The sequence below is a fragment of the Vipera ursinii genome (genome assembly GCF_947247035.1).
Source record: "Vipera ursinii genome assembly, chromosome: 4".
In the NCBI taxonomy this organism is placed as follows: Eukaryota; Metazoa; Chordata; class Lepidosauria; order Squamata; family Viperidae; genus Vipera; species Vipera ursinii.
In genome coordinates, this window is record NC_139514.1 from 119,026,416 (window position 1) to 119,053,201 (window position 26,786).

General features: G+C 45.8%; 1 protein-coding gene across 1 annotated transcript; it reads left to right on the top strand.

The window, feature by feature from the left end:
- The first annotated feature begins 423 nt into the window (after window positions 1-423).
- On the top strand, window positions 424-26,345 carry MAEA (macrophage erythroblast attacher, E3 ubiquitin ligase). The gene is made up of 9 exons (XM_083362345.1): window positions 424-617; window positions 8,125-8,307; window positions 10,599-10,802; window positions 13,369-13,491; window positions 15,321-15,397; window positions 20,004-20,112; window positions 21,909-22,042; window positions 22,597-22,792; window positions 24,890-26,345. The coding sequence occupies exons 1-9, from the start codon at window positions 549-551 to the stop codon at window positions 24,983-24,985; spliced, it is 1,191 nt and encodes a 396-aa protein (XP_083218471.1). The 5' UTR covers window positions 424-548; the 3' UTR covers window positions 24,986-26,345.
- The last annotated feature ends 441 nt before the right edge of the window (window positions 26,346-26,786 follow it).

Here is a 26,786-nt window from a genome sequence, read left to right on the forward strand (position 1 = left end):
TGCAGACTAAGGATCTAGGCGGAGCAAGCCGAGGATCCCTTTTGGCAGAGTTGAAAAAGCCGCCTTGCGATCTGTTCCCAAGCCACGCCCACTCCCTCCATGCTCTAGCTCGGATTGGCCGACAGGAGGGCGCCCCCCCCACACATTCGTGCAGTGGTTCGGTCCGAAGTTAGCATCCTCCACCCCGCCCCCCCGGGGCTTTAAAACCCCGCCCGTCCCTCTCGTCCAATCACGCCGGCGCTCGGAACGGCTTCTCGGGCAGTCCTCCTCCAACGAGCCGTCCCATTGGCTGGTGGGTCCCAAACGGAGCCTACCACTCGGGGCTTGAAAAGAACGGGGGGGGTAGCGGTGTTCGGAGGCTTTCTCCACCTCCGGGCGGGTGAGGCGCCTCCTGTCAGAAGGACGCGGACGGGCGTGGGGGGGGAGGGCGGGGGCGAGCGGCTCGGAGGCGGAAGCGGCGCGCGACGGCCGCGGGGGCTGCCGGGAGAGGCCGGAAGCGGCGCGGTTGCCGCGGCGGCGGCGGCGGCGGCGGCGGCGCTCGGCCCAAGATGGCGGTGCAGGAGTCGGCGGCGCAGCTCTCCATGACGCTGAAGGTGCAGGAGTACCCCACGCTCAAGGTGGGTGCCCGGCGCCGCCCCCGCTGCTGCCTCCCCCCGCAGCCCGGAAGGGGCCGCCTCGACCCCCTTGGCGGGGAGGGAGGGAGGGAGGGAGGGCGAGGCTGCGCCCCCCACCCCGGCCTCGGACCCCCGAGGGGGAGGACGCCCCTCAGAAGGCTGGCCTGGGCGCTCAGCCCCCTCGCCCCGCCCCGGTTTCATCTCTCTCATCTGCGGAGAGGAGTAGGGCGTCCCTTCTCCACAACAACAACCCTGTGAGGTGGGCCAGGCTGAGGGAGAAGGGCCGGCCCAAAGGCCTCCAGTCGTCTTTCATGCCTAAGGCAGGACTAGAACTCACCGTCTCCTGGCGGTTGGCCCAAAGTCACCCAGATGGCTTTCGCGGCAGAGGCGGGACTCCCAGCCGCCTGGCGATTGGCCCAGGCCCACAGTCGTCCAACTGGCTTTCACGGCAGAGGCGGGACTAGAACTCCCAGCCACCTGGTGATTGGTCCAAAGCTGCCCAGCTGGCTTTCACAGCATAGGCGGGACTAGAACTCCCAGCCGCCTGGCGATTGGCTGAGGCCTGCAGTCGCCCAGCTGGCTTTCACAGCAGAGGCGGGACTAGAACTCCCAGCCACCTAGCGATTGGTCCAAAGCTGCCCAGCTGGCTTTCACGGCAGAGGCGGGACTAGAACTCCCAGCCACCTGGCGATTGGCCGAGGCCTGCAGTCGTCTAGATGGCTGTCATGGCAGAGGTGGGACTAGAACTCCCAGCCACCTAGCGATTGGTCCAAAGCCGCCCAGCTGGCTTTCACAGCAGAGGCGGGACTAGAACTCCCAGCCACCTAGCGATTGGTCCAAAGCTGCCCAGCTGGCTTGCACGGCAGAGGCGGGACTAGAACTCCCAGCCGCCTAGCGATTGGCCCAAAGTCGCCCAGCTGGCTTTCAGGGCTAAGGCGGGACCAGAAACTCCCCTGTGCCATGACACCCCATTGAGTCGCCGATGGCCGCCTGGACTAGGCCCTGCAGGGTTCTTGGCCAGGTTTTCTGGACAGTGGCTTGCCATTGCCTCCTCCCCAGGGTTGAGAGTCTCCGACTGGCCCAAGGTCACCGACCTGGCTTCTTGCGGAAGGGGGGACTACAACTCTCAAGTCTTCGGCCCTTTAGCTTGGTGCCTTAACTGCCGTACCGTAGACCATAGAATCCTTGGGCTGGAAGGGGCTTCAGAGGTCTTCTAGTCCAGCCCCCTGCTGAAGCAGGAGCCCTTACACCATCCTGGGCAAATGGCTGCCCAGTCTCTTCTGGAAAGCCTCCAGTGTTGGAAAACCCACAACTTCCGGAAGCAAACGGCTCCATCGATCAACTGTCAGAGAATTTCCCTTTACTTCTAGGTTAGATCTCCTTTTAACACACGTCTTCATTGCTCCTTGTTCTGCCCTCTGGTGCTTTGGAGAATAAGCCCCCCCTCTCCGTGGCAGCCCCTCAAATAGCGGAAGACTGCTCTCTTGTCCCCCCTAGTCTTTCTTTTCCATAGGCTAGCCCAGGGGTGGGGAACCGGGGCTCTTTTATGACTTGTGGACCTCAACTCCCATTCAGGAATTCTGGGAGTTGAAGTCCACAAGTCATAAAAGAGCCCAGGTCCACCCCCCCACCCGTGGGCAAGACGTACCTCGTTCCCTCAGCCAGTCATCCTACGGCGTAGCCTCCAGCCCTTCTCCGCATGCTTTCCAAACCTCTTTTTTCTCGTATCGTGGTGACCAAAACTGGACACGCTATTTTCAGTGTGGCAGCAAAGTAGCGCTCTGTGTAACCAACCCTGGCATCTCCTGGGTGAAGGGCCAGCATGGGTGGGGCGTTTTCTTAAGAACTTCCAGGGTGGCTTTCCAGAATACAGCCAGCCCCTGTCATTTTTCAGACCAGATGAAGTTACAGGTCAAGAGCAAGATTGACACGTCTGAAAAGCCTTTTGGCCTTTCCTTCCTGTTTTTATGGGAAGGGGACCTGTTATCAGCCTACCTGTCCTCTCAATCCCAGGTGCCAATTCAGCTGGGAATCACTCCTCAGTTAAGAGCCTTGAGACTCTGAAATGACTGCTCTGGAAACCATTAGTGTCTCCGCTGAGGGTGGATCCCTGGTGCAGGTTTCCGAAGCTGATAAGTCACATGGTAACGGAATTTCTGCGCTCCAATAGCCTTCACCTCCAAAGGCTGATTTTAATGATCATGTTCTGCAGAATTAATAGGTTGTGATGGCCCTCTCTCTCTCAAGGGACATTTTACAGTTGGAGGTCCTCCCTAAAAACCATACATCAGATTTAAATGTATTTAGCAGCTGGCGAAGTCATCTAAAACTATCTGGAGTTGCACAGCAATCGCCTACAGCTGGGGTCCCCAACCTTGGCAACTTTAAGACCTGTGGACTTCAACTCCCACAATTCCCCAGGCAGCACAGCCAGAATTCTGGGAGTTGAAGTCCACAGGTCTTAAAGTTGCCAAGGTTGGGGAGCCCTGGTCTACAGTACTAATGTTCAAGATGTATGTATCTAAAACATTTTTTCCCCTTGCTCTTTAGCCAGAAAAGTATATTTGCTGCCAACCAACAATAGATACAAACTTTAGGGTTCCAAAGAGTTGAGCTTCAGTTGATTAAAAATGGAATTGTTAGGAATACAAAGGCCCAAAAGCAGGGATAGGAGAAAGGACCGGATGATGATAGCATCAGCTGATGATGATGATGATGATGATGATGATGATGATGCGTTTGGTCTTCTTTTCAGCATATGGAGTTGAAAGCCTACAACAGGGGTCTTCAAACGTGGCCCTTTTCTGACTTGTGGACTTCAACTCCCCGAATTCCTCAGCCAGCGTGCCTGGCTGAGGAATTCTGGGAGTTGAAGTCCACAAGTCAGAAAAGGGCCAGGTTTGAAGACCCCTGGCCTACCAGCCTTCCGATTGAGTGAAGCCCATCCCTGCAAAGGGGTGGGATATGGAAGGAAGTGGAGTTTGGGCAGCAATAGTGTCTGGTGGGCAGGGGGGGGGAGAGAGAACTTTTGTCAATTCCTGCTGATTTGCCTCTTGGAATAATACGAATCACTTTGAACTAATCAAATCCTATAGAGGCAGGACCAGTTTCTTACTCCCCAAACAAAAACAGCTCAAACCACCAGACAGTTTCATAATAGAGCTGGGAAGGATAAATGTTATCAAGTAAAATATGCCAAAGAAATTCCTCCTTTTCTTATATTCATGTAAGCAAGTAATTAAACAAGCTGATTCCTCCCTCCCCACTTAAGCAGATGCTTCCCCTTTCATTTTTAACAATCGTGTATAGCCTGTTTACTCCACACAGTTGGAATAGAAGCGAATGTTAGATTTTTTAAAGATCTTGGATCATTATTATTCATGCCTCCAGCAGTGACTGATTTTCAGAATACTGAATGCAGGTAATTGAAGTGTATTTAAGACTTTTCTTAAGATGATTTGTGATGGGTGTAAATAATATTAACAATCAGAAATTACCTGTTTCTAATTATTGTGGTCTTTTAGAATGAGAATATGAAATTCAGGAAACAACAAACCACCGAAATATCTTTGTTTTTTCTTAATTATAGTAACATTCCTGTTTATGCAAAATGAACTTTTCTCTAGGCTACCTTTATTTAGGCATGCAATCAGTCATTTTGTAAACATCCTCCTGTACTCAGAAACCCCAGGAATACATAATGTGGTTCTCGTACATTTTGTTGGCTTTCTAGTAGCTATATTTACATTTTGATTTTGTTGTACATTACTGTAGGAATTCTGCACAAAAGAACTGTCTAGAAATTAGATAATATAAAAAGGAAACATGGGATTTACTTCTGAATTACTATTGGTAGCTGTTACAGTTTGAGTCTTCATTTTCTAAAAAAAACCAAAACACTCAAAATGGCTCCCAGTGTTAATATATTACAGTAAAAAAGAAAAATCTAGTATCAGTAGAAAATCAGCAGGTTAAAATAGATTTGCTAAAAAAAATCACACAAGTTACATAAGAGTCTTATCCCTCTTTCAGTTTTAATGCAGCTGACAGCGAAATACAATTCTTGTGATTTGTGCGATGGAATCTCAAACATTTGAAACATCCCTAAACACTGAATGGTTTCTCTGAATAAAGAGCATAGGAAAGGACACGGATTAAAGTTCCTTCAGTCGCTTGACGACATGCTTTAGGGCACTTTTAAGTGACAGTACAAAGTATGTTAAGATAATCAAATGTTGTGCTGTATGATGCTATTATAAAGAAAGGTAATGGAAAGCTACCGGTATCTCTGGAAACTTGTCAATTTGTATTTAGCCGAAATCAAAGTAATATTTATTAAAAAAAATCTTGTATGTATGTGTGTGTACATACATACACACACACTAGGAGCAAGATTCTTATTTTGACCTCAAGAGTTAATTTGGCTATAAGCAAGCTTATGGATACCATGGGACTTTTTCACTGATACATATACATAAGGGTTAGGTTTTATTCACCTCCAGTAAGTAATATATCTGATTTTATGTAGGTAAATGTGTCTAAACAAACTGGTTAACAATAATATCTGGATCCATTGGCCCAATTGACAAACATTTTGTGAGAGGTGTTTAATAGTTCCGTTGTGTCTTCTGATCTAATTAGACCTTTAATCAAGCTTAACAGAAAATAATGACCTAAAGTTCAGTGCAATTGTGCTTCCATTCCATCAAACATTTAAGAATGTGATGGGATTTTATCACATCAGTCCTAAACTCCTTAAGTTTGCATATAGGTTTCCATCTGCCCCTTTACTCAGTACTATTGGACCAAAATATTCAGTAAAATCCCCTCAAAACGCCATTGGGTGGGTGGCAATTAGTAAGGGTCATTTATTGTGTGGGACGAGATAATCTGGCAGCTCTGGAATATTTTCTACATTCGATTGTAATTCAATACTACCTCATTGTAGAAATGAGTAACTTTTGTCTTCCAAGAGTTCCATTATTTTATTTATTTATTTGTTTGTTTTTATAAACCGCCCTTCTCCCGAGGGACTCGGGGCGGTGTACAGAGTAAGGTAGGTATACAGATTGAACAATAGTGAAAAACAATAGTAAAAACAAACTGGGACCCCAATTAGAGCTATCAGGCCATGCTGATAGCATGTCCCCATGCTGGCTAGATATCAATTACATCATCAGTATTTTGAATTGTGCAAAGCCTGTACCATACATAAATCCTGGTGTTGCTTTAAAATAATCCTAGCACGTCTTGCTCAAAATTCAGGCAAAATGGGGAAATCTCAGTCCTGTATGCAATGCCTCTTTGCCCGGCAGCAATAATAATAATAATAATGATGATGATGTTGTGGCCTTTAGTTGCCAAAAAGGTTATTAACTTTTGTCATTTAGATTTGTTTTTCTTCTTTCGGGGAGTCTGGTCTGTTGCTTCCTTTTGGTCTTTTGGTAAGTTTTGATATAATTGATCCTGGGATCTTTCTGAGATTCCAGGCTGCTTTGTGCTGGTTCTCCTGTCCTGGGCCGTTGCTTGGAGGTAGCTCAGGTCAGGGAGTAGACGACAAAAGACAACCGGAACACTCTGTGCTTGGAGGGCATCACAACGTAATTGTGAAAGTTTGTCAAAGTATCCTCCTGCCCTCTCTTAATGCCCCCCTCCCAAAGATCAGGATGGGGGTTAATTTGAATTTCTTTCTCACTACTTCTCCCCTGACGGTGGCGTTGGCATTTACCTAATGGTTTCTTGCGTGCTTTGATGCTCCTATGATGTGCTTGCTTTTTTTCATCCATGGAGCCTCGTCAGAATTGGTTTTTATCTCCTACGCCAGAGGCCTCCAACCTTTCGGGCACCAGGGACCAGTTCCGTGGAGAAAGGTTTTTCCGTGGACCGGAGGGTATGTGGTGCCTGCATCCCACGGAGGGGGCTTTGCTTCTTTGTGTGGACCTGTTGCTGGCAGGTCACGGTCCGGTACCGGTCCACGGACCAGGCGCTGGGGACCCCTCTCCTGTGCATTTCAGCATTGATGTGGAGTTGCTGGGAAGAAATAGCTAGCCAAGGGGCAGGGGTATGATTTTCGGGATGTGTTCTCCCAATTCGATTTTGATTTCCAATCTGCCTAATACGAAAATGCTACTGTGATCCTTTTTAAAAATGTTTTGCATATTTGTTTTCGTTGGCCAGATTGATCGAGCGTTGACCCAACTCCCGCTTGTTTCAGGAAAACGTTCTGAATATCCATTTTTCAAGCAGCAAGAGGCAATCCTATTAACTTCAGCGTTAATACGTTGTCTGCAGATAACATCTTCTTCGTTGTCCTAATTTCAGGCTGCTTACCTGAAGTTGCACGCGTGGGTCGCAGGTTTTCAGATGGCACGCCTCTGTGGATTCTACAGTTGTATTTGTGGGCTGGCTCAGTGGACTGATAATAGCCAGGGTGGACCATACTGGCACGTGGCTTGCTCCACAACAGGCCCTGCAGATACTGTGAGCTCTGATGCCCTCGTTCCTCAAAATGGATATTCTGGTTGGGTGTAAATGGAGAGAAGATCAGTCTGAGGCCACCCAGGTGGATTCTGGTTTATAAACTACCAATGAAAGATGCTGCTCGATAGTATTTCGGTTGGAGAAGTCCGAAGCAGGCCTCTACCTCAGGGGGTCTTCAAACTTGGCCCTTTGATGACTTGTGGACTTCAACTCCCAGAATTCCACGTTTGCCTGGCTGAGGAATTCTGGGAGTTGAAGTCCACAAGTCATAAAAGGGCCATGTTTGAAGATCCCTGCTCTATATTGATGTAATATCCCATTGTGATGCGAAGGTAGGACAGCTTAGATTAACTCCAAAATTCTGATGCATGATTATTTTTTTATCTTGAGAGAGAGGATCTGCCAGCAGGTGTTGTCAGTTGATTGTATTTTGGTATGTGAATGAGGTATTGTTGTTGTTATTACTAGTACTACCACCACCGCCGCCGCCGCCCAGGGCATTCATTAAATGGGTGGTAAGAATATTCCATTTCAGTTCACAGTCTTGTGGGAAAGCATGTCACTTTTTCCTTCTATCTTCAAAAATACTGTTTATAGAAAACATACATTCAGTGAGTACCTGGGGGGACTGTTGCTTCTTATTCCCCCAACTTCCTGGCGACATAAACCTGGATTGTTACTTTGAGGAGTGTTTTAAGCCAATGAGGCTATAGATAAGCTGTTGTTAGATTTCTCATTTTCTGTTATCTGCCAATTTCCAATAATAACTGGAATAGCTAGGTGCCAGTGCTAAGCCTCGATTATCCTTACTCTTTCTAACATAAATTTGTAGTCTCTGTGAATGTGAACATAATTACAAATCCACTTGGTAACTCTTACAGTTTTTCTCCTGAAAAGCAGTACATGGGAATGCTTTAAATAAGTCGATGAGGTCTTGAGAGACCATGCTAAGCAATTGTCAGTGAAAGATAACCAACCGGGCTCAAAACAGTATTTTCTATAAACAACCAAAGGTGGTTTTTCTTTGAAGGTACCTTATGAAACATTGAACAAACGGTTCCGGGCTGCCCAGAAAAATATTGACCGAGAAACGAGCCACGTAACCATGGTGGTGGCAGAGCTGGAGAAGACCCTGAGCAACTGTCCAGCTGTGGATTCAGTGGTCAGTCTCCTGGACGGCGTGGTTGAAAAGCTCAGCGTCTTGAAACGAAAGGTAACGTTTTCTCTGCCTCCTTTTATTGTTTGGGGTTTTTTGATCTTCCCCCGTTCTGGGAGTTTTTCAGTTTTCAAGACAAAGAGAATCGTCTACTGTAATCTTGGGTGACTGCTCAGTGAAGGAATCCAGCCCCTTCAGCTAACTGGAGTCAAGAGTTTACTTTTTCAGTAGTAAAAAAGGCCATCTGCAATGTGCTGGTTCTTGCTTGAGATCAGAGGTTTCATGTCGTCCCCAGGCCTGCGAAATCCCCCGAGTTTCTGGGTTCTTTAAAAAAAACAAAAACCTTAAAAGTGTGTTTAAAATAAGCAAGATCTTGCAAGATCTGTCTGCGATGACACCCTTTGCAATTCAAGGTATTTATGTGCTGCAACTTCAGAATTGCTTTATTTTTAAGAAATTGTGTTTTATTGGCACAATAGCCAAAGAATTCCCGCTGCAGGGCTTGCCCATCTTCCACGCTAGGGGAACTTTTAGACATCATTCCTCTGGGATGAATCCAAACTGGCATTAATCATGCATCTTGAGTCTGAAAAACAGGGCCTTTGCAGAGCCTCCTTGCTGCTTTAAGCAAATGATTAAGGAAGTGTGATGTCTGCCAGCTCCTCCCCCTCCCCCTCCCAAACTTGTGTTTTCCTGGGATTGTGTAGTTACTGTGTGGGCCTACGAAAAGCTGCGTCTTCTTTAAGGTTTTAGCCACAGCAAACAGAGTACTTTTTTCTTTTGTCTTTGGATCTAAACAACATCCCATCCCTAGGAAAGGCCACGTAGAGGAAGAATGAAAGTTAACCATTTTGGATTTCCTAGAGAAATCATAGAATCCTGGGGCTGGAAGGGACCTTGGAGGTCTTCTAGTCCACCCCTCTGCCCAAGGCAGGAGACCTTATTACATCCTAGGCATTTAAACGGTTGTCCAATCTTTTGAAAAATTCCAGTGACAGAAGCAAGGGTAATTCTACTGCTAAGATTGTAAGCCGCCCTGAGTCTTCGGAGAAGGGCAGGATATAAATGTAATAAAAATAAATAAAAATAAAAATAATTCAAAATCACAGGATTATTTTGCTTTTCTAGAAGATTAAAATGCACTTTTTAATGACTTAATGGCTAAAATAAGCATGGATTCATATGTATCTTTCATCAGTCAGATAGTTCCTTACCCGACATCAGCTTGTTTTAAGGCATAATGTTCTATTAAAACCCATGAATGTGCCATATTTCTTCTGGATTATCCAACAGACAACAGATTTCGGTAAAACTCTGTGAGTTTGGGAAAGGTGTAATTGTTTTTCTCCTACACAGAGGCCCAGGGAGTATTCTGGGACTGAGGGAACAAGAGAACAAATGAGATTAGTCGAAAGGTATTGATTACTCCCGTAATCTGTGTTATGCTGGAATTCTTAGCTTCCCTACGAAAGGTTTGCACTTCAGGTGCATAGCAATTGCTTTTTCCTATGCCTTCATTGCTGCAAGCATATGCATAAAGAAATGTTCACAAAATTACGCTTAGAAATGGTTGGGATGTTGTTCAATTTTGTGTGACTGTCACATGCTAGCTGGGGAATTCTGGGAGTTGAAGTCCACCCATGAGATTTCCAAAGGAGCTTTAAAAACCTGAGAGATCTGAATTTTATTCTCCAAGGACCCCTCCCAACTATGTTATTCTCCTATTCTGTCTTCCTTCTTTCCTTCCTTCCTTCCTTCCTTCCTTCCTTCCTTCCTTCCTTCCTTCCTTCCTTCCTTCCTACCTTCCTTCCTTCCTTCCTACCTTCCGTCCTTCCTTCCCTCCCTCCCTCCCTCCCAGATTGAACAACCATTCACCCATAATGGCACAGGGTTTCCTGCTTGAGCAGGGGGTTGGACTAGAAGACCTCTGAGGTCCCTTTTAACTCTGTTATTCTGCTCTCCCTCCCTCCCTCCCTCCCTGATTGGACAGCCATTTGTCCAAAATGGCACAGGGTTTCCTGCTTGAGCAGGGGGTTGGACTAGAAGACCTCTGAGGTCCCTTCCAACTCTGTTGCAACATGTCGCGACGCGTCACGCGACGTGGCAAGTTTGACACCCATGATTAGTTCGTCTGAAAATTGCTAAGGTTGGGAATCACCGTGTGTTACTTTAACTATACCATTTCTCGATTCTCTGATAGACTTTATATGGGACACCAGGTGTACAAATGCACGTTGCCCCCTTCACTTTGCCAGCTTAACTGACTGTTTTGTGTCTGGAATAGAAAGTCCCACGTTAAGCTAGGATTGAATAACTCTCTTCTCTCTCCCCCCCCCAAAAAAAAATAGGCTGTAGAGTCGATCCAGGCCGAAGACGAGAGCGCGAAACTTTGCAAACGCAGAATCGAGCATCTTAAAGAACACAGCAGCGACCAGCCGGCGGCTGCGAACATGTGGAAGAAGAAGCGGATGGACCGCATGATGGTGGAGCATCTCCTGCGCTGCGGCTACTACAACACCGCGGTGAAGTTAGCCAGGCAAAGCGGCATTGAGGTTGGTCCTCGTTTCAGAGACAGAAAGTGGCAAGGATCACTGTCGGTTGTTTTGCTGTGCTCAAGGAAGTTTTTAGACTGAACGGGAAGTACCCTGGGGTGGGGTGGCAGGAAGTGACAGCCGGCCTATCTTGAAATCCTTTTTCGTTTTTTTGTACCCTGTGGCGCTCCGATAACTTTTAAGCAAGTTTTTTCACATTCATTCTGTGCAGTTTGTTTTCCTGCGTACGAGGCCTGGTTTGAGTTTGGCCGGAATCAGTGTATTTATGTATTATCTTTAGAATGGCATACTCTGCTCCGCGCAGTGAATTTTACTAGTTGATTCAGCTTGCTTAATTGGTTCGTCCTAACGTTTCCCGCAGCTCAAAATGATGATTTAAGAATTCTGGTACAAAGTGGATTTATTTGAAGATCCCCCCTTCCACACGGACTGAATGTGGAATAAAGGATTTTTCCTTTCACACGTCATAGTTGGGTTGTTGTTTTTTTAAAGTTGAACTGAAGGGTTTGTTTTTTCCCCATGTTCTGTACGAATGTAATAAGCAAGTAACATTTGCAGTAGAACATTTGCCCTGGGCAAATTAACTCTGGGCAGTCACAAAATAGCTCTTCATTTCCTGTTATGTTTAAACTATTCAGTCAAATGGAATTCTAATGTGCAATTTATAATCTTGGCTTAATCGCCAGAGCTGAAGGAATGCAGGCAGAGGCAATATTTTACTTCTCGTAGCCGGATGCCATCTCTTAAGTGGGTTGTGTGCATTTGCCGGTTGCGATTGTGCAAAGACGCATCTTGGCTCCACCCCTCTAGAATGACTGCAGTCTGAAATTATCTTTGGTTTCTTCCTAAAGGGATGGCCTGAATCAGAAAGTACAGGAGCCCTTTCTTTCCTTGATTGAACACAGGAATAATAATAAAAAAAATCACAGCTATATCTTTTCAATTTTTATCTGTCAAGACTTTCAAGGAACGCAGCTTCAGGAAACAAGAACCCCCCTCGGATTTCTGGAAAGATCTTTACAATAACAGGGCATTATAATAGAAATCGTGAAAGCCCGTTCCAACAATTCTCTGATTCAGCTTATAACTCTATAATTAAGCCAGAGTTTCTCTGAGTCTTTTTCTCAGCTTGCCTTTCTCCTCTGGTCTTGGGAATCTTCTTTTGTTTGTTTGTAATGCCCCCCCTTAACAATCTTGCTCCGTCCGCCACGTTCCCAGAACCTCCTAGACATATCACCATACTTGGACGCCCCCCACCCCAGCTTCTCTGTCCTCTTCTGCCATGGGATGCACCATCTTTTCCATCCTTCAAAGGAGGGCCAGACATTCAAGATGGAGAAGACACAAGGAAAGAGAGGAGAATAACAACGGGAAGCAGCGCTGTTGTTACTGCAGAAAGGAGAGGGACTAGCTCCTTGCTCCCAGGGAATATCAGGATTATATGTTAGCGGCCAGTCTATACCCAAGACAGTTGGGACGTGCCAGGAAGCAATCAGCTGCAAATTGCAGGCGTCTCTTCGTGGCTCTTTGTCCTTAGTTACGTAGGAGACACGCCCCGCCCGCGCAGGATCTGGTCCCGTCATCGGTCCTCTCCGTCGGCAAAGGTTTTTTTTTCCCCCAGGGTCTTCCGTTGGCAGCTGAGCCCACAACTGTGGAGATGAGCAGGCTTTATAAAATTCAACGCAGGTGGTCCCCGACTTAAATTGAGCCCCGAATTTCTGTGGCTAACCGAGACATGTCGCTAAGTGAGTTTGGTCCCACTTTACCATCTTTCCTGCCACCGTTGCTAAGTGAATCGCGGCGCTTGATAAATTGGTAGCCCCGTTCCGTTGCTAAGCGAACCTGGCTCACCCCTTGACTTTGCTCGTCAGAAGGTCGCAAAAGGGGATCACGTCTCTCTCTCTCTCTCACACACACACACACACACACACCCCAGGACGTCAATATGAGCCAGTTGCCAAACGTCTGAATTTTGATCACGGGAACCACACGGGGATGTTGCAGCAGTCGTAAGTGTGAAGTCACTTTTTCCAGTGGTGTTTTAACTTCGGCCACTAAGCAAACCGTTGTTAAGTCGGGGATTACCTGTGCGGGAGCCCTACAATGCAGGGCCTGACCCAGGCTGAGCGGGTCCCCTCGCTCCTCTCCGTTTGCAAAGGGATTTCCGCTGTTGGGAAGTCCGCAGCCATCCCAGAAGTCTACAAGGGCCGGGCCCAACTGATTCGTGATGGCTGAAGATTTCAGAGGCGTTCGATACTGGAGCTTCCCTTAATTGCCTGCCCTCTTGGGAAGGGGGAGCTGGGAAGTTTCCCGAAGTCGAGGCTTGGGAGCTATGGGGGCATTTACTCGCGAGGTGACCCATCCCTCCTCCGTTGGTCTGACCGTTTCTGTCCGATTCAGGATGGCTTCTCTGCCCTGCTAAGCTCTGGAGAAGAGTCCGGCCTTTCCCGCTCTCCTCTCGCCCCCTTCCGAAAGTCTTTGGTGGTGCAGCCCGCGGGGTGTTTCCCATCAGTGTAAGCGGTGCGATTCTCAAGCGAATAATAATCGTGTTTTCCTGCTTTTCCAGGACTTGGTCAACATTGAGATGTTCCTAACTGCCAAAGAAGTAGAAGAATCCTTGGAAAGACAAGAAACGATGACCTGTTTAGCTTGGTGCCACGACAACAAATCTAGGCTCAGGAAAATGAAGGTATAAGCGGAATTTAAGAGGGGTGGGGAATGTGGGTTCTGTCTGTCTTAGGCGCGAATGTGGCTGAACGGAGGGGACACGACAGGTGTCCCATCAAGATGTTTCTTTTAGAGGCCTTATGTAAGAGAGAAAACGGGAGATACACATTAGATACTCCAGCAGAGGGCCTGTGAGCCAACTTTTATTATGATGGAGCTATTGGCGTGGTTATGCTTACTAAATTATCACGGCGAAGAGGAAGATAAACATTTTTAAAAATGGAACAGGTGAGCTTGTTTTGAAAATGCCTGGGATGTAGTATAAGCCTGCGCGGAAGGTGGACAACAGGTTCACCATAAAACCTTTAGTCGGATAGGATAGTAGGGTAATCATTTTGTAAAGAAACGTGTTTTCTGTTGAAGAAAATAATATGCTTCAGCTGAAAGTTAACAGCATAATACAGGGAATACTCAACTTACAAAACAGTTCACTTAGCGACCGCTCAATGTTACAATGGCGCTGAAAAAAGTGACTTATCTCCGTTTTTCACACTGGCGACCGTTGCAGCATTTCCCCCATGCTCACGTGATCAAAATTCAGACGCTTGGCCGCTGACTCATCTTTATGACGGTCTCAGCGTCCCGGGGTCACGTGATCCCCTTTTTGCGACCTTCCGCCCTGCAAAGTCGATGGGGAAAAGCCAAGTTCACTTTAACAACCGGGCGACTAGCTCAAGAACCGCAGTGATTCCCTTGGCAAGGAAGGTCGTGAAATGGGGCAAAAGTCATTTTAACAGCCGTCTCCCTTAGCGACATAAATTTTTTTGGCTCCGTTCTGATCGCAAGTCGAGGACAACCTGTAACGGAGTGCCAAAACCTTCCTGTTCCTTTGCTCCGGGGGTGCCGGTCTCTTCTCCGGCCAGTTTGGTGAGCAAGAGGCTGAAGCGGAGAGCGGCTTTTTTCCCCCGGCTGCTGAGATTCAGACCGAGGGATTCACAGCTCTCTCTCTCTCTCTCCACCACCCAAGCCCACGAATGGCAAGTCCTGGGAGTGGTCAAACCTGCTTTACGAGAACGTAACACAGCTGCATGGGATAGCTGATTTCCTACCTGCCTCCTAAGTGTGAGCCAGGTGCTAAGAGCCCAGATTTCAGTCCCAGGATCGCGTTGTGCGTTCAGCACCACCGCAACTTTGATGACTGAAAGAGCGGTCAGCCAGGGAGGGCCACCTGGATCTGGGCAGAGAGGATTTGGGGGTCTTATTTAGTGCTGAAAAGTGACCGGTGTTAAGGGAATTAGTCATTTGAAGCTACTTTAAAAAATAATAATAAAAAATAGCTCACCTACAGATAATCCTTATCCCCGCAGTCTCACTGTTTTGAGTTTCGCCTAGTCTTCAGGCGTTCTTGGCTTCCTTGAAAGGTGAATCGGGATTTGTTTCAATACTGTGATAAACAGTATTTGTGTGTGTGTGTGTGTGTGTGTGTGTGTGTGTGTGTGCGCGCACACACACACACACAGGTAACATTTCAGTTGGAAACTGAACAGAACAGTTGAACAAATGTGTGCAAATAGAAGTTTCTTTTGTAATAAAGTTTTAAAAGAAAACTTAATGTGGATATATAAATATGTTTTTTTTTAAAAAAAAAAAGCCCACAAAGCATTTAGTTATGAAGTAACATCAAATTGCATAAATAAATTTCATGGCATTAATTTTGAATTTGGCTCTAAATATATTCAGATATTGTATTGCTTTTGAGGTAATTACCCAAATAAACACAGATAAAATTGCAGATCGAGCGTCTAAATCTTGCGATGGCCTGTCTTAAGATTTGTTTTCTTTTCAATTTAGAGTTGTCTGGAATTCAGTCTAAGGATTCAGGAGTTCATAGAACTTATTCGACAGAACAAGAGACTGGATGCTGTCAGGTACAGTGAAACTTATATGCACATAGGAAAGCCAGACTGGAAAGACCTGCCCGAATTGGGCACGAGAAGATTATTTTTAAAAGATGCTACATTACAGGTCTGCTGTTTCAAAATTGTTACCAAAAGTAGTTACATTTTCTTTAGGAGAATTTCCCATATACCGTATTTTCCGGCGTATAAGACGACTTTTTAACCCATGAAAATCACCTCAAAAGTTGGGGGGTCGTCTTATACGCCCAGTCGCCTTATACGCCGGAAAATCAGTGGGTGGCGTCTGGCGGGAGCCGGCAGGGCAGTCCTGCGCACGCGCACACTCCCTGGCTGCTCCTTAGCAGCTGGGGAGTGCGCGCGTGTGCAGGACTGCCCTGCCGGCTCCCGTCCGACGCTCTTCCCTCTTGAGGCAGCAGCTGCCTCAAGAGGGAAGAGCGTGGAGCCGGCAGGGAAGTCCTGCAAACGCACACGCACGCAGGACTTCCCTGCCGGCTCGCTCTTCCCTCTTGAGGCAAAATCTCAGTATTTTTTTAAAAAAATTGGCTTATTAAAACTTGGAGTACTTTTTGAAGTTGTTTAGCAAAGGAACATGGGTATCCATAGGGGCAGATGGCAGATCAATGTCACAACTGCAGTCCTATCCCTTCGGTATGCCTGGAGAAAATGGGTGGAGCTTCTATTGCAACCATACACCCACAATCATGTGTACTTTGACACATCCACTTGGATGTTGCTGCAAAGAGGAGAAAAGGCAATTAGAAACCCTTACTCTTAATAAACACATCCAATAATTAAACTAGCTAGTAAAACTATCTCAAAAGTTCAGTCTAATAGTTCAGGTAAAAGCAATCTGAAACAAATAAAGTTTCAAAGGCTCTTTAAAGAAGTTAGTTCTTCATACCTATCCTATTTTTCAAGATAAGCCTCAGGAAATGTAACTCAACCTTGATGCTAAATATAATTCTTTACAGTATATCTTTCTCCAGTTGCCTCTAACTATGTTCCAAATATGTTCTGGCAACATTCTTTCTGTGCTCTCTTTCTCTTAAGTTGATAGTATCAATGGCCACCTCAAAATGTCACACATTACTCCACCATGTCAGGAGTGAAGAGAGATAGTAAGATTTGGTATGTAGGATTAAAATGGAGTTTCTGGGCTGTTTCAGGCTGATGCAGGGAGGACCCTTCCCTCCGGTTCCAATCAGGCTTATCCCCGCTGTTCTGTTATTGTCTCCTAATCTAGGATTAGACACAGTAGCTTATTAATAACAGAATAAGTTGGAAGGGACCTTGGAGATCTTCTAGTCCAACCTCCTGCACAACCCGGAGACCCTATACCATCACAGACAAGTGGTTATCCAGTCTCTTCTTAAAAGCCTCCACTGACAGAGCTTCCAGGCCTCTAATCATCTTTGGAAAGAGTGCAGAAAAGAGGAACAGAGTCTCTACATCTTTTTTATAATATGGTGCCCAAAACTGAATGCAGTATTCTAAGTGTAGTCTTACTAAGGCTTTATAAAGTGGTACTAATACTTCACATGATCTTGATTCTATCCATCTGTTAATGCAACCTAAGATTGGATTGGCTTTTGGGGCAGCTGCAGCACATGGCTGGCTCATATTTAAGTGATTGTCCACTAGGACCCCGAGATCCCTCTCACAGTTACTGCTATTGAACCAGGTTTCACCTAATCTGTACCTATCAATTTGATTTTTTTTCCTTCCTAAGTGTAAAACCTTACTTTTCTCTACATAGGAAACATGGAGTCACCCTACTCTGGTCATCACTTTCCCCAAGATTTGCAAGGCACTCCTTCTGTAGTGGTTAAAACCTGGCTGTTCCAACAGGCAGTATTGATGATCAGGTTCAGACGTTGTTCCTTCTTGTAGTGGTGCTAAATCTATTATATTATGTCTTGGCATTTAAGTACAACTGATCTGATTGGTTGTTATAGTTATTGATCTTGGCAAAGCATGGTTTTAATCCTGCTTATAAAGATACTGTGTATACATCTCATGGACTTGGTAACAATTGCAGGGTCATAAAAGTCTTGTAAACAGACAAATAGCAAAGCAAAACAATACAAAGCAATGGTACAACCATGAAATGGTGTGAGAATGAAATATCACAAAAGGCCAAAATAACATGTGTGAGAGGCACAAGAAAAGGCCTAGAGAAAATGGATAGATTCCTGCAAATAGATCTGCTCTATTCTTGCTTTACTTCAGAGATTGGCAGATGTTTTTTCCAAAGGGAGCAGGTCCTGGAGACATGATCATCTAGCAATGAAAAAGAGGCTGCGGGCGGAGCTGCCCCACCCTGCGCCGAATGGGAGAAGTTCAAAGCCTCGGGGGGGGGAAGCAGGAGGGGCGCCGGCCGTGGCGGGGTGGCGGCTGCCCTCCGGCGCTGCCTGCCGCCCGGGAAACGCTGCGCCTCGGGGGCCGGCGGGAGCAGCGGGAGGGCCGGCGGGGCCAGTCGGGCCTTCGCCTCCTCTGCGACGGACAGGGAGGGCAGGGCATGTAAGTATTTTCCGGCGTATAAGACAAAAAACCTTGAAAAACTTCTTAAAAGTAGGGGGGTCGTCTTATACGCCGGGTCGTCTTATACGCCGGAAAATACGGTACATTTGTATAAAAGTTCTAAGATAAAAACGAAGTTTAATACAAAGAAAGAAAAAGGGAAAAAAAGACAAATGCAAAAAGAAAAGATAAAAAGAAATAGAAGAGGCTTCCAAGTTGGAAGCTTCTTCTATTTCTTTTTATCTTTTCTTTTTGCATTTTTGCATTTTTCTTTTTGCTGCAAATACAAGCACAGTATAATGACAAAAATTATCTTTTACTCTGCGGTTACCAAAAAAAAAAAAAGCTTTTTCCTATTATCTAATGATTGTATTTTCTAATGGTTTCCCGTCATCAGAACCACAAATCGAAAGTTCATTTTTTTTTCTGTTTTATGCAAAAAGGGATTTTTCTGTTTTATGCAAAAAGGACCCAGATTGTTGGGGGCAATTAAGCTGACTTTGTAATAATGCCGCTTGGGGTGTGTGTGAAAGCCCTAATAAGCAGGCATATACATAGAATGAAGGCTACTGCTAAGTTTGTAAGCCGCCCTGAGTTTTCGGAGAAGGGCGGGATATAAATGGAATTAAAATAAAAATAAAAAATTTCCAGTCAGCAATAGAGGGATGGAGGGGGGAGAGAGAGAGAGAGAGAGAGAGAAGGAAAGAAAGAAGGAAAAAGAGAGTGAGAGGAGGAAGGGGAATCAGTTATTCTCTCCAAAGATCTGGATGAAGAGTGGGGTCTTTGGAGACCCTTAGGAACCCCATCAGAGTGGGAGCCATTTGAATTTTAGGGGGACCCTCATCCTAGAGGCTGCGACAGAAAAGTCCTGCTGCCAGGGTCCCGATAGAGGCAGATACTATTGGAGACGGTCAGTCCCTCAAATAACCAGGCCCCGTGCCGTGCCGGAAATGGTTTGGGAAGTAGCCGAAAATAGAACTGCCAGCGTAATAACGCTACGGTACAAATCTACGGTGGGATACTGTAGTTACCGTCATTCTGTCTCAAAACTGATAGTGCACACTGGGGGAAAATGTGTGTGTGTGTGTGTGTGTGTGTATATATATATATATATATATATATATATATATATATATATATATATATATATATATATATATATCAGGCAAAACCCATAAAAACTGAGGAGGCTTGATAAACGCCGGCGTTTCTTAGCTTAGAGAGGAAGCAGTAAAGGAAGACGAATCCCAGTGGCAACAGCGGAAGCCAGCAGAGAGTCAAAAGATCGATAAAAGGAAACATTTCTTCCCTTGGAATTGCGCCATCGGATGTGGTTGCAGCTATCAATTTAGATGGCTTTGAACAGGGTTGCAAATATTAACGGAGGATTCGATTTTCAGCTGCTGTTTCTCTTTAGGCCTGTGAGCTTCCTGGATGCGTCTACGGGGTTGTCGTTCTCTGCTACGTTAGATGGAGTTTTGGCCTGATCCGGTTGGACTCTGATGTTACAGGCACTGGTTATCAAACTTAATGGCAACCCATAAGGGATTAGGGAAGACGGTGGCGTGTGCAAATCTGTGCGTGAGCCATTACTTATTTGCACACTTACAGGATGTTAGAGATCAGAGGCCCCCAACCTTTTGGGCACCGGGGACCGGTTCCGTGGAGAGAGCGGTTTTTCCCACGGCCTGGAGGGTGCCTGGTTTTGCGGGCCGCCTTCGTCCCACGGATGGGGCTTCGCTTGTTTGTGCGGACCGGTTGGTGGCATGCCGCGGCCCGATACTGGTCCACGGACCGGGGGGTTGGGGGACCCCTGTTCTCTAGTCAACTAACTCTGAGCAGCCTACTGTGCCCCAGTACAAAATTAGGATAAAAGCAGCAATAGAAGTCAAAGTTAAAAACAAAAGAGGTATATTGTAACGTGAAAGAGGAGGTCTCCTGTGAAGAACAGGATCAGTTTTGTTCTGGAGACTAAAATCGATTCATTAACAGGAAGGCTATTTCCTCCCAGAATTCCTAAGGGGCCAGCAGGCTTCCATTCTCAAATAAAGAAACCAGAAACATCTGCAAGTGTCCTGTATGTCTTGAATTTCAGGCACGCACGGAAACATTTCAGCCAGGCTGAGGGGAGCCAGCTGGACGAAGTGCGACAGGTGATGGGCATGCTAGCTTTTCCTTCCGACACTCACATCTCTCCTTACAAGGTAGGCTGCTTTGCGTTTGGTGGTTTTTTTGGCGGGGGGAAGTGGCAGGTTAATACGGCTTCATTATGGCAATTTGGCGATGCGTTGATGAACAGGGCACAGGAAGGCCGGCTGGCATCCGTGATTCAAAGCGAGGCGAGCGTTTTAATCATCTGGGGTGTGTATGTGTGGTCCTTTCTGTGAAAATCTGTTTTCCGTAATGGCCGCTGAGAAGTTTGATTATCACGATTCTTAAGGTTTGGACGTGATGAAGGGAAGAGTCGTAAGCGTGTTCAGACCTGCGTTAATAGCTGCAACCATCTTGGGCCTCCGTACCCTGTTTAGACACAGGCAGTCTTTAGACACCTACGACCGCAATCAAATCCAGAATTTCTGTTGCCAAGCGAAACATTTGCTGAGTGAGTTTTGACCCATTTTGCGACCTTCCTTGACGCAGTTGCTAAGTGAAGCGCCGCAGTTGGTAAGTTAATAACGGCTTGTTAACTTTGCTTGTCAGAAGGTCGCAAAAAGGGGATCACGTGACCTCCCGGTACACGGTCGTAAATCTGAGTCAGTTGCCAAACATCCAAATTTTGACCACGTGACCCCAGGGATGCTGCAGTGGTTGTAAGTGTGGAAGAACAGTTCAAAGTTGTAACTTGTCTGTGAATGGACTGTTTTAAGTTGAGGAGCGCCTGTAGTTCATTTGCTTCCCCCAAACACCCTCCTGTCTGTCGCCGGATTTGATCTGCAGTAGTTGGTTTGGCTACAGAAATTTCACTTTCAGTCAGTGGAAGCAGAATCCTTCCCGGGGACTGTGGGATCCCTTCCGATCATACAAATCGGTCCCCTCAAATCATGTTGATTTTCTTAGGAAGTTGGGGCCGAGCCAAGAACACTGCGACTCGCCTTCTTTCTCCTTTAGCATAAAGAATTTGGGAAGAAATGTCTTAAATGGGGGAGAGGCGGTGGGGGACAAATTTTCAATAGCCAATGGATACAGGGAACTAGTTTGGCCTGTACAGATGGCCAAATTCTTCTGGATTACTTTTGCAAGACAAAATAATAATAACAATGAAATAAAATAGGAGATTGTAGCCCCTTTTCTGACTGATAGATGTTTTAACATTGTAAGCTGTCCAGAGTTATCGTGTGGCAAGATGGGCGGCCGATAAATTCTGCAAATAAATAAATAAAAATAAATAAATAACAGAAGATAGCTTCTGTATTGAACTGGTATTAATCACATGTTTCTCTTAAGGTCTGGGCGGAAGGAAGCGTTTTGTAAGAAGAGCATAGAGCCGACATTTTAATGAAATGTATTCTATTTATTTGGTCTTGTGGATGGATACAGTGCAGGCGGTCCTCGACTTAATGACCATTCATTCAGTGACCATTCGAAGTTACAACGGCAGTAAAACAAGTGACTCATGACCCTCGTTTTTGACCTTCAGTGGTCACATGATCAAAATCCAGATGCTTGGCAACTAACTCGTACTTACGACGGCGGCAGTGTCGGGGTGTGTGTGTCACGTGATCTGCTTTTGCCACCACCTGACAAGCAAAGTCAGTGGATAAGCCAGATTGGCTTGACAATTGTCTGACTACCTCAACAGATGCAATGACTTGCTTAAAAACGGTGGCAAGAGCAGTCGTAAAATGAGTCAAAATTCACTTAACAAATGTTTCCCTTAGCAGCCTAAATCTTGGCCTCAGTTGTGTTCGTACCTCGAGGACTCCCTGTGCATAATTTTATATTTTAATAGTCTGAAACTGCGCTCACTCTCCCTTTGGCTTTTTTATTTTCTTCTGCCCAGGATCTCCTGGACCCCGCACGGTGGAGGATGCTGATCCAGCAGTTTAGATACGATAACTACAGATTGCATCAACTGGGCAATAACTCGGTCTTTACCATAACCCTCCAGGCTGGGCTTTCTGCTATAAAAACACCGTATCCTTCCACGTGTATTCTTCGGTCTTTTTTTAAAAAAAATGCCTTTTATTTTTTTTTAAAGCAGACTGACTCTTTCCTAAACTGCTGTTTGACAAATCTGCAGTGATAATAGCTGCCTTTAATTCAAACCATCATCCAAGCGCCTGGCTTTCGTGCTTTGCATGCCACAAAAAATATACTGGAATGTGAAAAATGCAGGCTTGGAGATGAACGCCGGGATTATGTTTCCTTGTAATACAAAGTTCCAAACGTCTCTTCTTTTTGCGCTTAGTAAAAAAGAACCAATCTGAATAATACGTGCCGAGTTATCAAATACCGAGGCGCCTCAAAGATACCTCAGCTTTTTAAGTTGCTTCGGGGAGCAGGGGACTGTGCAAATTATACACAACGGGTTGCTGTTTTTAGGCCAAAATTGGGGGCGGGGGGGGGAATATCTGCATCATTTCATATTAACCCTGGAGTTATCTGTGACAACCGTGTTTGTCTTACCGCTCTAAATATTTTTTCCTATTATTATTATTATTATTATTCTTTAACTTGTTTTTAAACAGGCAGTGTTATAAAGAGGATGGCAGTTCCAAAAACCCCGACTGCCCGGTGTGTAGCAAATCCCTCAATAAGCTGGCCCAGCCTTTGCCCATGGCGCACTGTGCCAACTCTCGGCTAGTCTGCAAGATTTCAGGAGATGTGATGAATGAAAATAATCCCCCCATGATGCTTCCCAACGGATACGTCTACGGATACAACGTAAGTGGCGCCTCAGGACCATCCAGATTCGGATTTGGCCCAGACTAACGAATAAACAGGGACGCGGTGGCTCAGTGGGTTAGGACGCTGAGCTTGTCGATCAGAAGGTCGGCAGTTTGGCGGGTCGAATCCCGAGTGCCGCGTAGCAGAGTGAGCACCTGTTACCCGTCCCAGCTTCTGCCAACCTAGCAGTTCGAAAGCACGTAAAAATGCAAGTAGAAAAATAGGGACCACTCCGGTGGGAAGGTAACAGTGTTCCGTGCGCCTTTGGCGTCTAGTCATGCCGGCCACATGACCACGGAGACGTCCTCGGACAAGCGCTGGCTCTTCGGCTTTGAAACGGAGATGAGCACCGGCCCCTAGAGTCGGAAATGACTAGCACACATGTGCGGGGGAACCTTTACCTTTACCTTTACCTAACGAATAAACAGATTAGATTAGATTAGATTAGATTAGATTAGATTAGATTAGATTAGATTAGATTAGATTTATTGTCATTTTTACTGTGCGCACGATGGCACCCATTAAACATGCAATTTAGTTGCTTGCTCTCAAAGTGTACACATACATAATAGACATTTAAACATACTATATGCGACATGGAGGAATCTATGGCCCCTTCATGACTGGTGGACTTCAACTCCCAGAATTCCTGAGCCAGCCTGGCTCAGCTTGGAAGCCTCTCCCTTTCCCCTCAGCATGGCTGGCTCAGGAATTCTGGGAGTTGAAGTCCACCAGTCATAAAGCGGCCTAGGCCTAGGTCAGGGGTAGGCAACCTTGGCTCTTTTATGACTCGTGGACTTCAACTCCCAGAATTCCTGAGCCAGCCTGGCTCAGCTTGGAAGCCTCTCCCTTTCCCCTCAGCATGGCTGGCTCAGGAATTCTGGGAGTTGAAGTCCACGAGTCATAAAAGAGCCAAGGTTGCCTGCCCCTGGCTACACCCTTACATATGAGTAACATATAAAGATTAATCACTTCATCTTGAATACATAACATGGCATTTTAATACAATGTTCTGTAAAATACTGATAAAATGTAAGAACCTGTGTCCATAACAACAGTTCATTTAGTGACCGAAGTTACAACGGCACGGAAAAAAGGGACTTAGGACTATTGCAGCATCCCCCTGGTCACGTGATCAGAATCTGGGCGCTTGGCATCCGGCTCCTATTTATGACCGTCTCAGAGTCCCGGAGGGTCACGTGACCCCCCTTCTGCAACCTGCTAACAAGCAGAGTCCAAGGGGGAAGCCGGATTCACTTAACAACTGTGTTACTAACTTAGCAACTGCAGTGATTCACTTACCAACTGTGACAAGAAAGGTCGTAAAATGGGGCAAAACTCAGTTAACCAAATGTCTGGGTTAACGAGAGAAATTTTGGGATCGGTTGTGCTGGTAAGTCAAGGGTTATCTGTAGTAGTCAAAGATCATTTTAATAAAGTTTGAAGGGACCTTGGAGGTATCTAGTCCAACCCCCTGCTAAGGCAGGAAACCCTGTACCAGGGGTCAGCAACCTGAAACAGTGAAAGAGCCACTCGGAACCGGTTCCCTCACAAAAGGAAAAACTGGGAGCCGCAAAAATGTGTGCGCATGTGTGTACATAAGCGCATGCGCAGAACAGGGTTTGACTGAAGAGGAGCCAAGGCGAGATATGCACCTACCCTGCATATTTGAATTGGTTGGTTGAACTTTTTTAGTCCCTTTTTTTTTTTTGACTGCACATGGCAGAGGACTGGGAGCCGCAGGAGACGGCTGAAAGAGCCGCATGCGGCTCCAGAGCCGCGGGTTGCAGACCTGTGGCCTATACCATTTCAGACCAATGGCTGCCCAGTCTCTTCTTAAAATCTTCCAGTGTTGGAGAAGGGAGGGAGGGAGGGAGGAAGGAAGGAAGGGGAAAAAAAGAATAACACTCGGAAGGGAATTTGGAGGTCTTCTAATCCAACCAACCCCCTGCTCAGGCAGGAAACCCTATACCATTTCAGACAAATGTCTGTCCAGTCTCTTCTTAAAACCCTCCAAGTGATGAAGCACCCACAACTTCTGGAGCCATTTTGCTTTGACGTCTCTTATTTTTCTTCCTCTGTATTTTGTCCCAGTCCTTGCTTTCTGTTCGTCAGGATGACCGAGTAATTTGCCCGAGAACGAAAGAGGTCTTCAACTTCTCCCAAGCCGAGAAGGTCTACATTATGTAAACCCCCTCCTCAACGCGCAATGAAGTGCCACTGGATTTTGACGCAGTTTATTCTAGCCGTGCCCTGTGGAAACATCTCGAGTCCGGCAAAGAGAGCTGCGACTCGGGAGGGCCGGGAAAGGGTGGGGTGGTGGGAATTCGGATTTCTTGGTGGCATTTTTCCCCCCCTTGCGACCAAAGATCAGTGAGCAGAAAGATGCTACTCTGAGAAAGTGAGGAAGTGTGACTAAAGTTTAAAAAAAAAAAGGAAAAAAAAGTTGCACTCGGAGGGAACAAATTTTGAATGCTTGGATTTTGTAACCACGATTGGATTTTTTTTTCTCAAACATTCATCCAGCAGAAGCAGCTTACTCAAAACAGATCATTTTGCGTAACAACAACAACAAAACACACCCACCCCTTTTTGACTGTAGATCTCATTTCAGCTTTGGGTATCCCCCGTTTTTACCCATGTATGAAATGTTGTCTGATTCGACGGGATTAAATATGCAAATTTGTAAGAGATGGCACCAGAAGGCTGGTTTCAGCTCCCCCGATGCGTGTCAGTCCTGGGTTCTCTTCTGATGTGGTTGTCACCGTGAGCCACACCACCCGGAAACACACTCACTCCGCCCAGGTGTGCAAACACTTCATCTGTGTTAGCAAACACTTTTCTTTGGTATCATCCGTCACGTTGCCTTTAAAAGACGGCCAGTCCTTGGAATTGATACTTGATGGATGCTAACACAGACAGAGGAGGGTTTATTGCCGTCTCTGAAATCCCTACAATTCAGCGTTTTCTCAACTTCGGGAACTTGGAAGATCGGTGGACGTCAACTGGCCGGGGAATTCTGGGAGTTGAAGTCCACCTATCTTCAAGTTCCCACGGTTGAGAAGCTATGTCCTAGATAACTTTTAAGAAACTTTTAAACAATTGCGTAAACACAGAACCGGTAACATTGCAGGCACAATGTGCTGCTCGTTTTGTCTGTCCTTCTTCCATTTGATCATAGTGTTAAGGACCTTGCGTTTATTAGTTACTACGTGCATAGGATTCAACTATCAAAAAACCATTTAGTGCTAACTGCCTTATTTTCTTGCTTTGAGAATGTATTCACATGAGAGGGGGGGGGGGAAAGTCAGCTGGTAACCTTAAGTGTTGGGGAAGTTTTGAAGAAGATGCCTTGCAGGAGAATGCTGTAATTTTAAGGTATTCACAGCCGAAGAGGTTAGTAGTCCAATTTTTAACTGCTACCAATCACATCCTTATGGTCCTCCAGACATCCCCATTGTAGTAGAGACAAAAACCATATGATAGACTTTGTATTTAGCCTTTATTTTTGCATGTTGATGTTGATTAGCTAATAAAGACATTGCTCATAGCCCTCGTTTCTGCTCATTAGTTAAAACAGAAGAGTGTTAATGTGCTCTAAAAACCCAAATGGTTAATACGGTATTTTCTCCCCAGTAAAAAAGGTGGATTACTGGAGTTTTATCAAAAAAACTGGTTTTGACAAGCAGTCGTCCCTTTTAAATTTTTTCTCAGAGAAAATGCTAATTGTGTTAAAAGATTTTTGTGAGTGCATAAAGTAGAAATAATAAGACACATTTAATACTCAAGGTATTTCAACCTTGAGGTGAACAACTGGATGAGATAAAAAGCCTTGAAAGCGTTTAATATGAGGCCCATCTTTTTTGTAACTGAAAAAGATGTGTTATACACATTTAATCATCAGGACTTTAGTCATGTGAGTTTTCAAATTCTGTTTTCGCCGAGTTCGATGTACTAATCTTCAAACTGACTCTTCAATCTCCAAATCTTA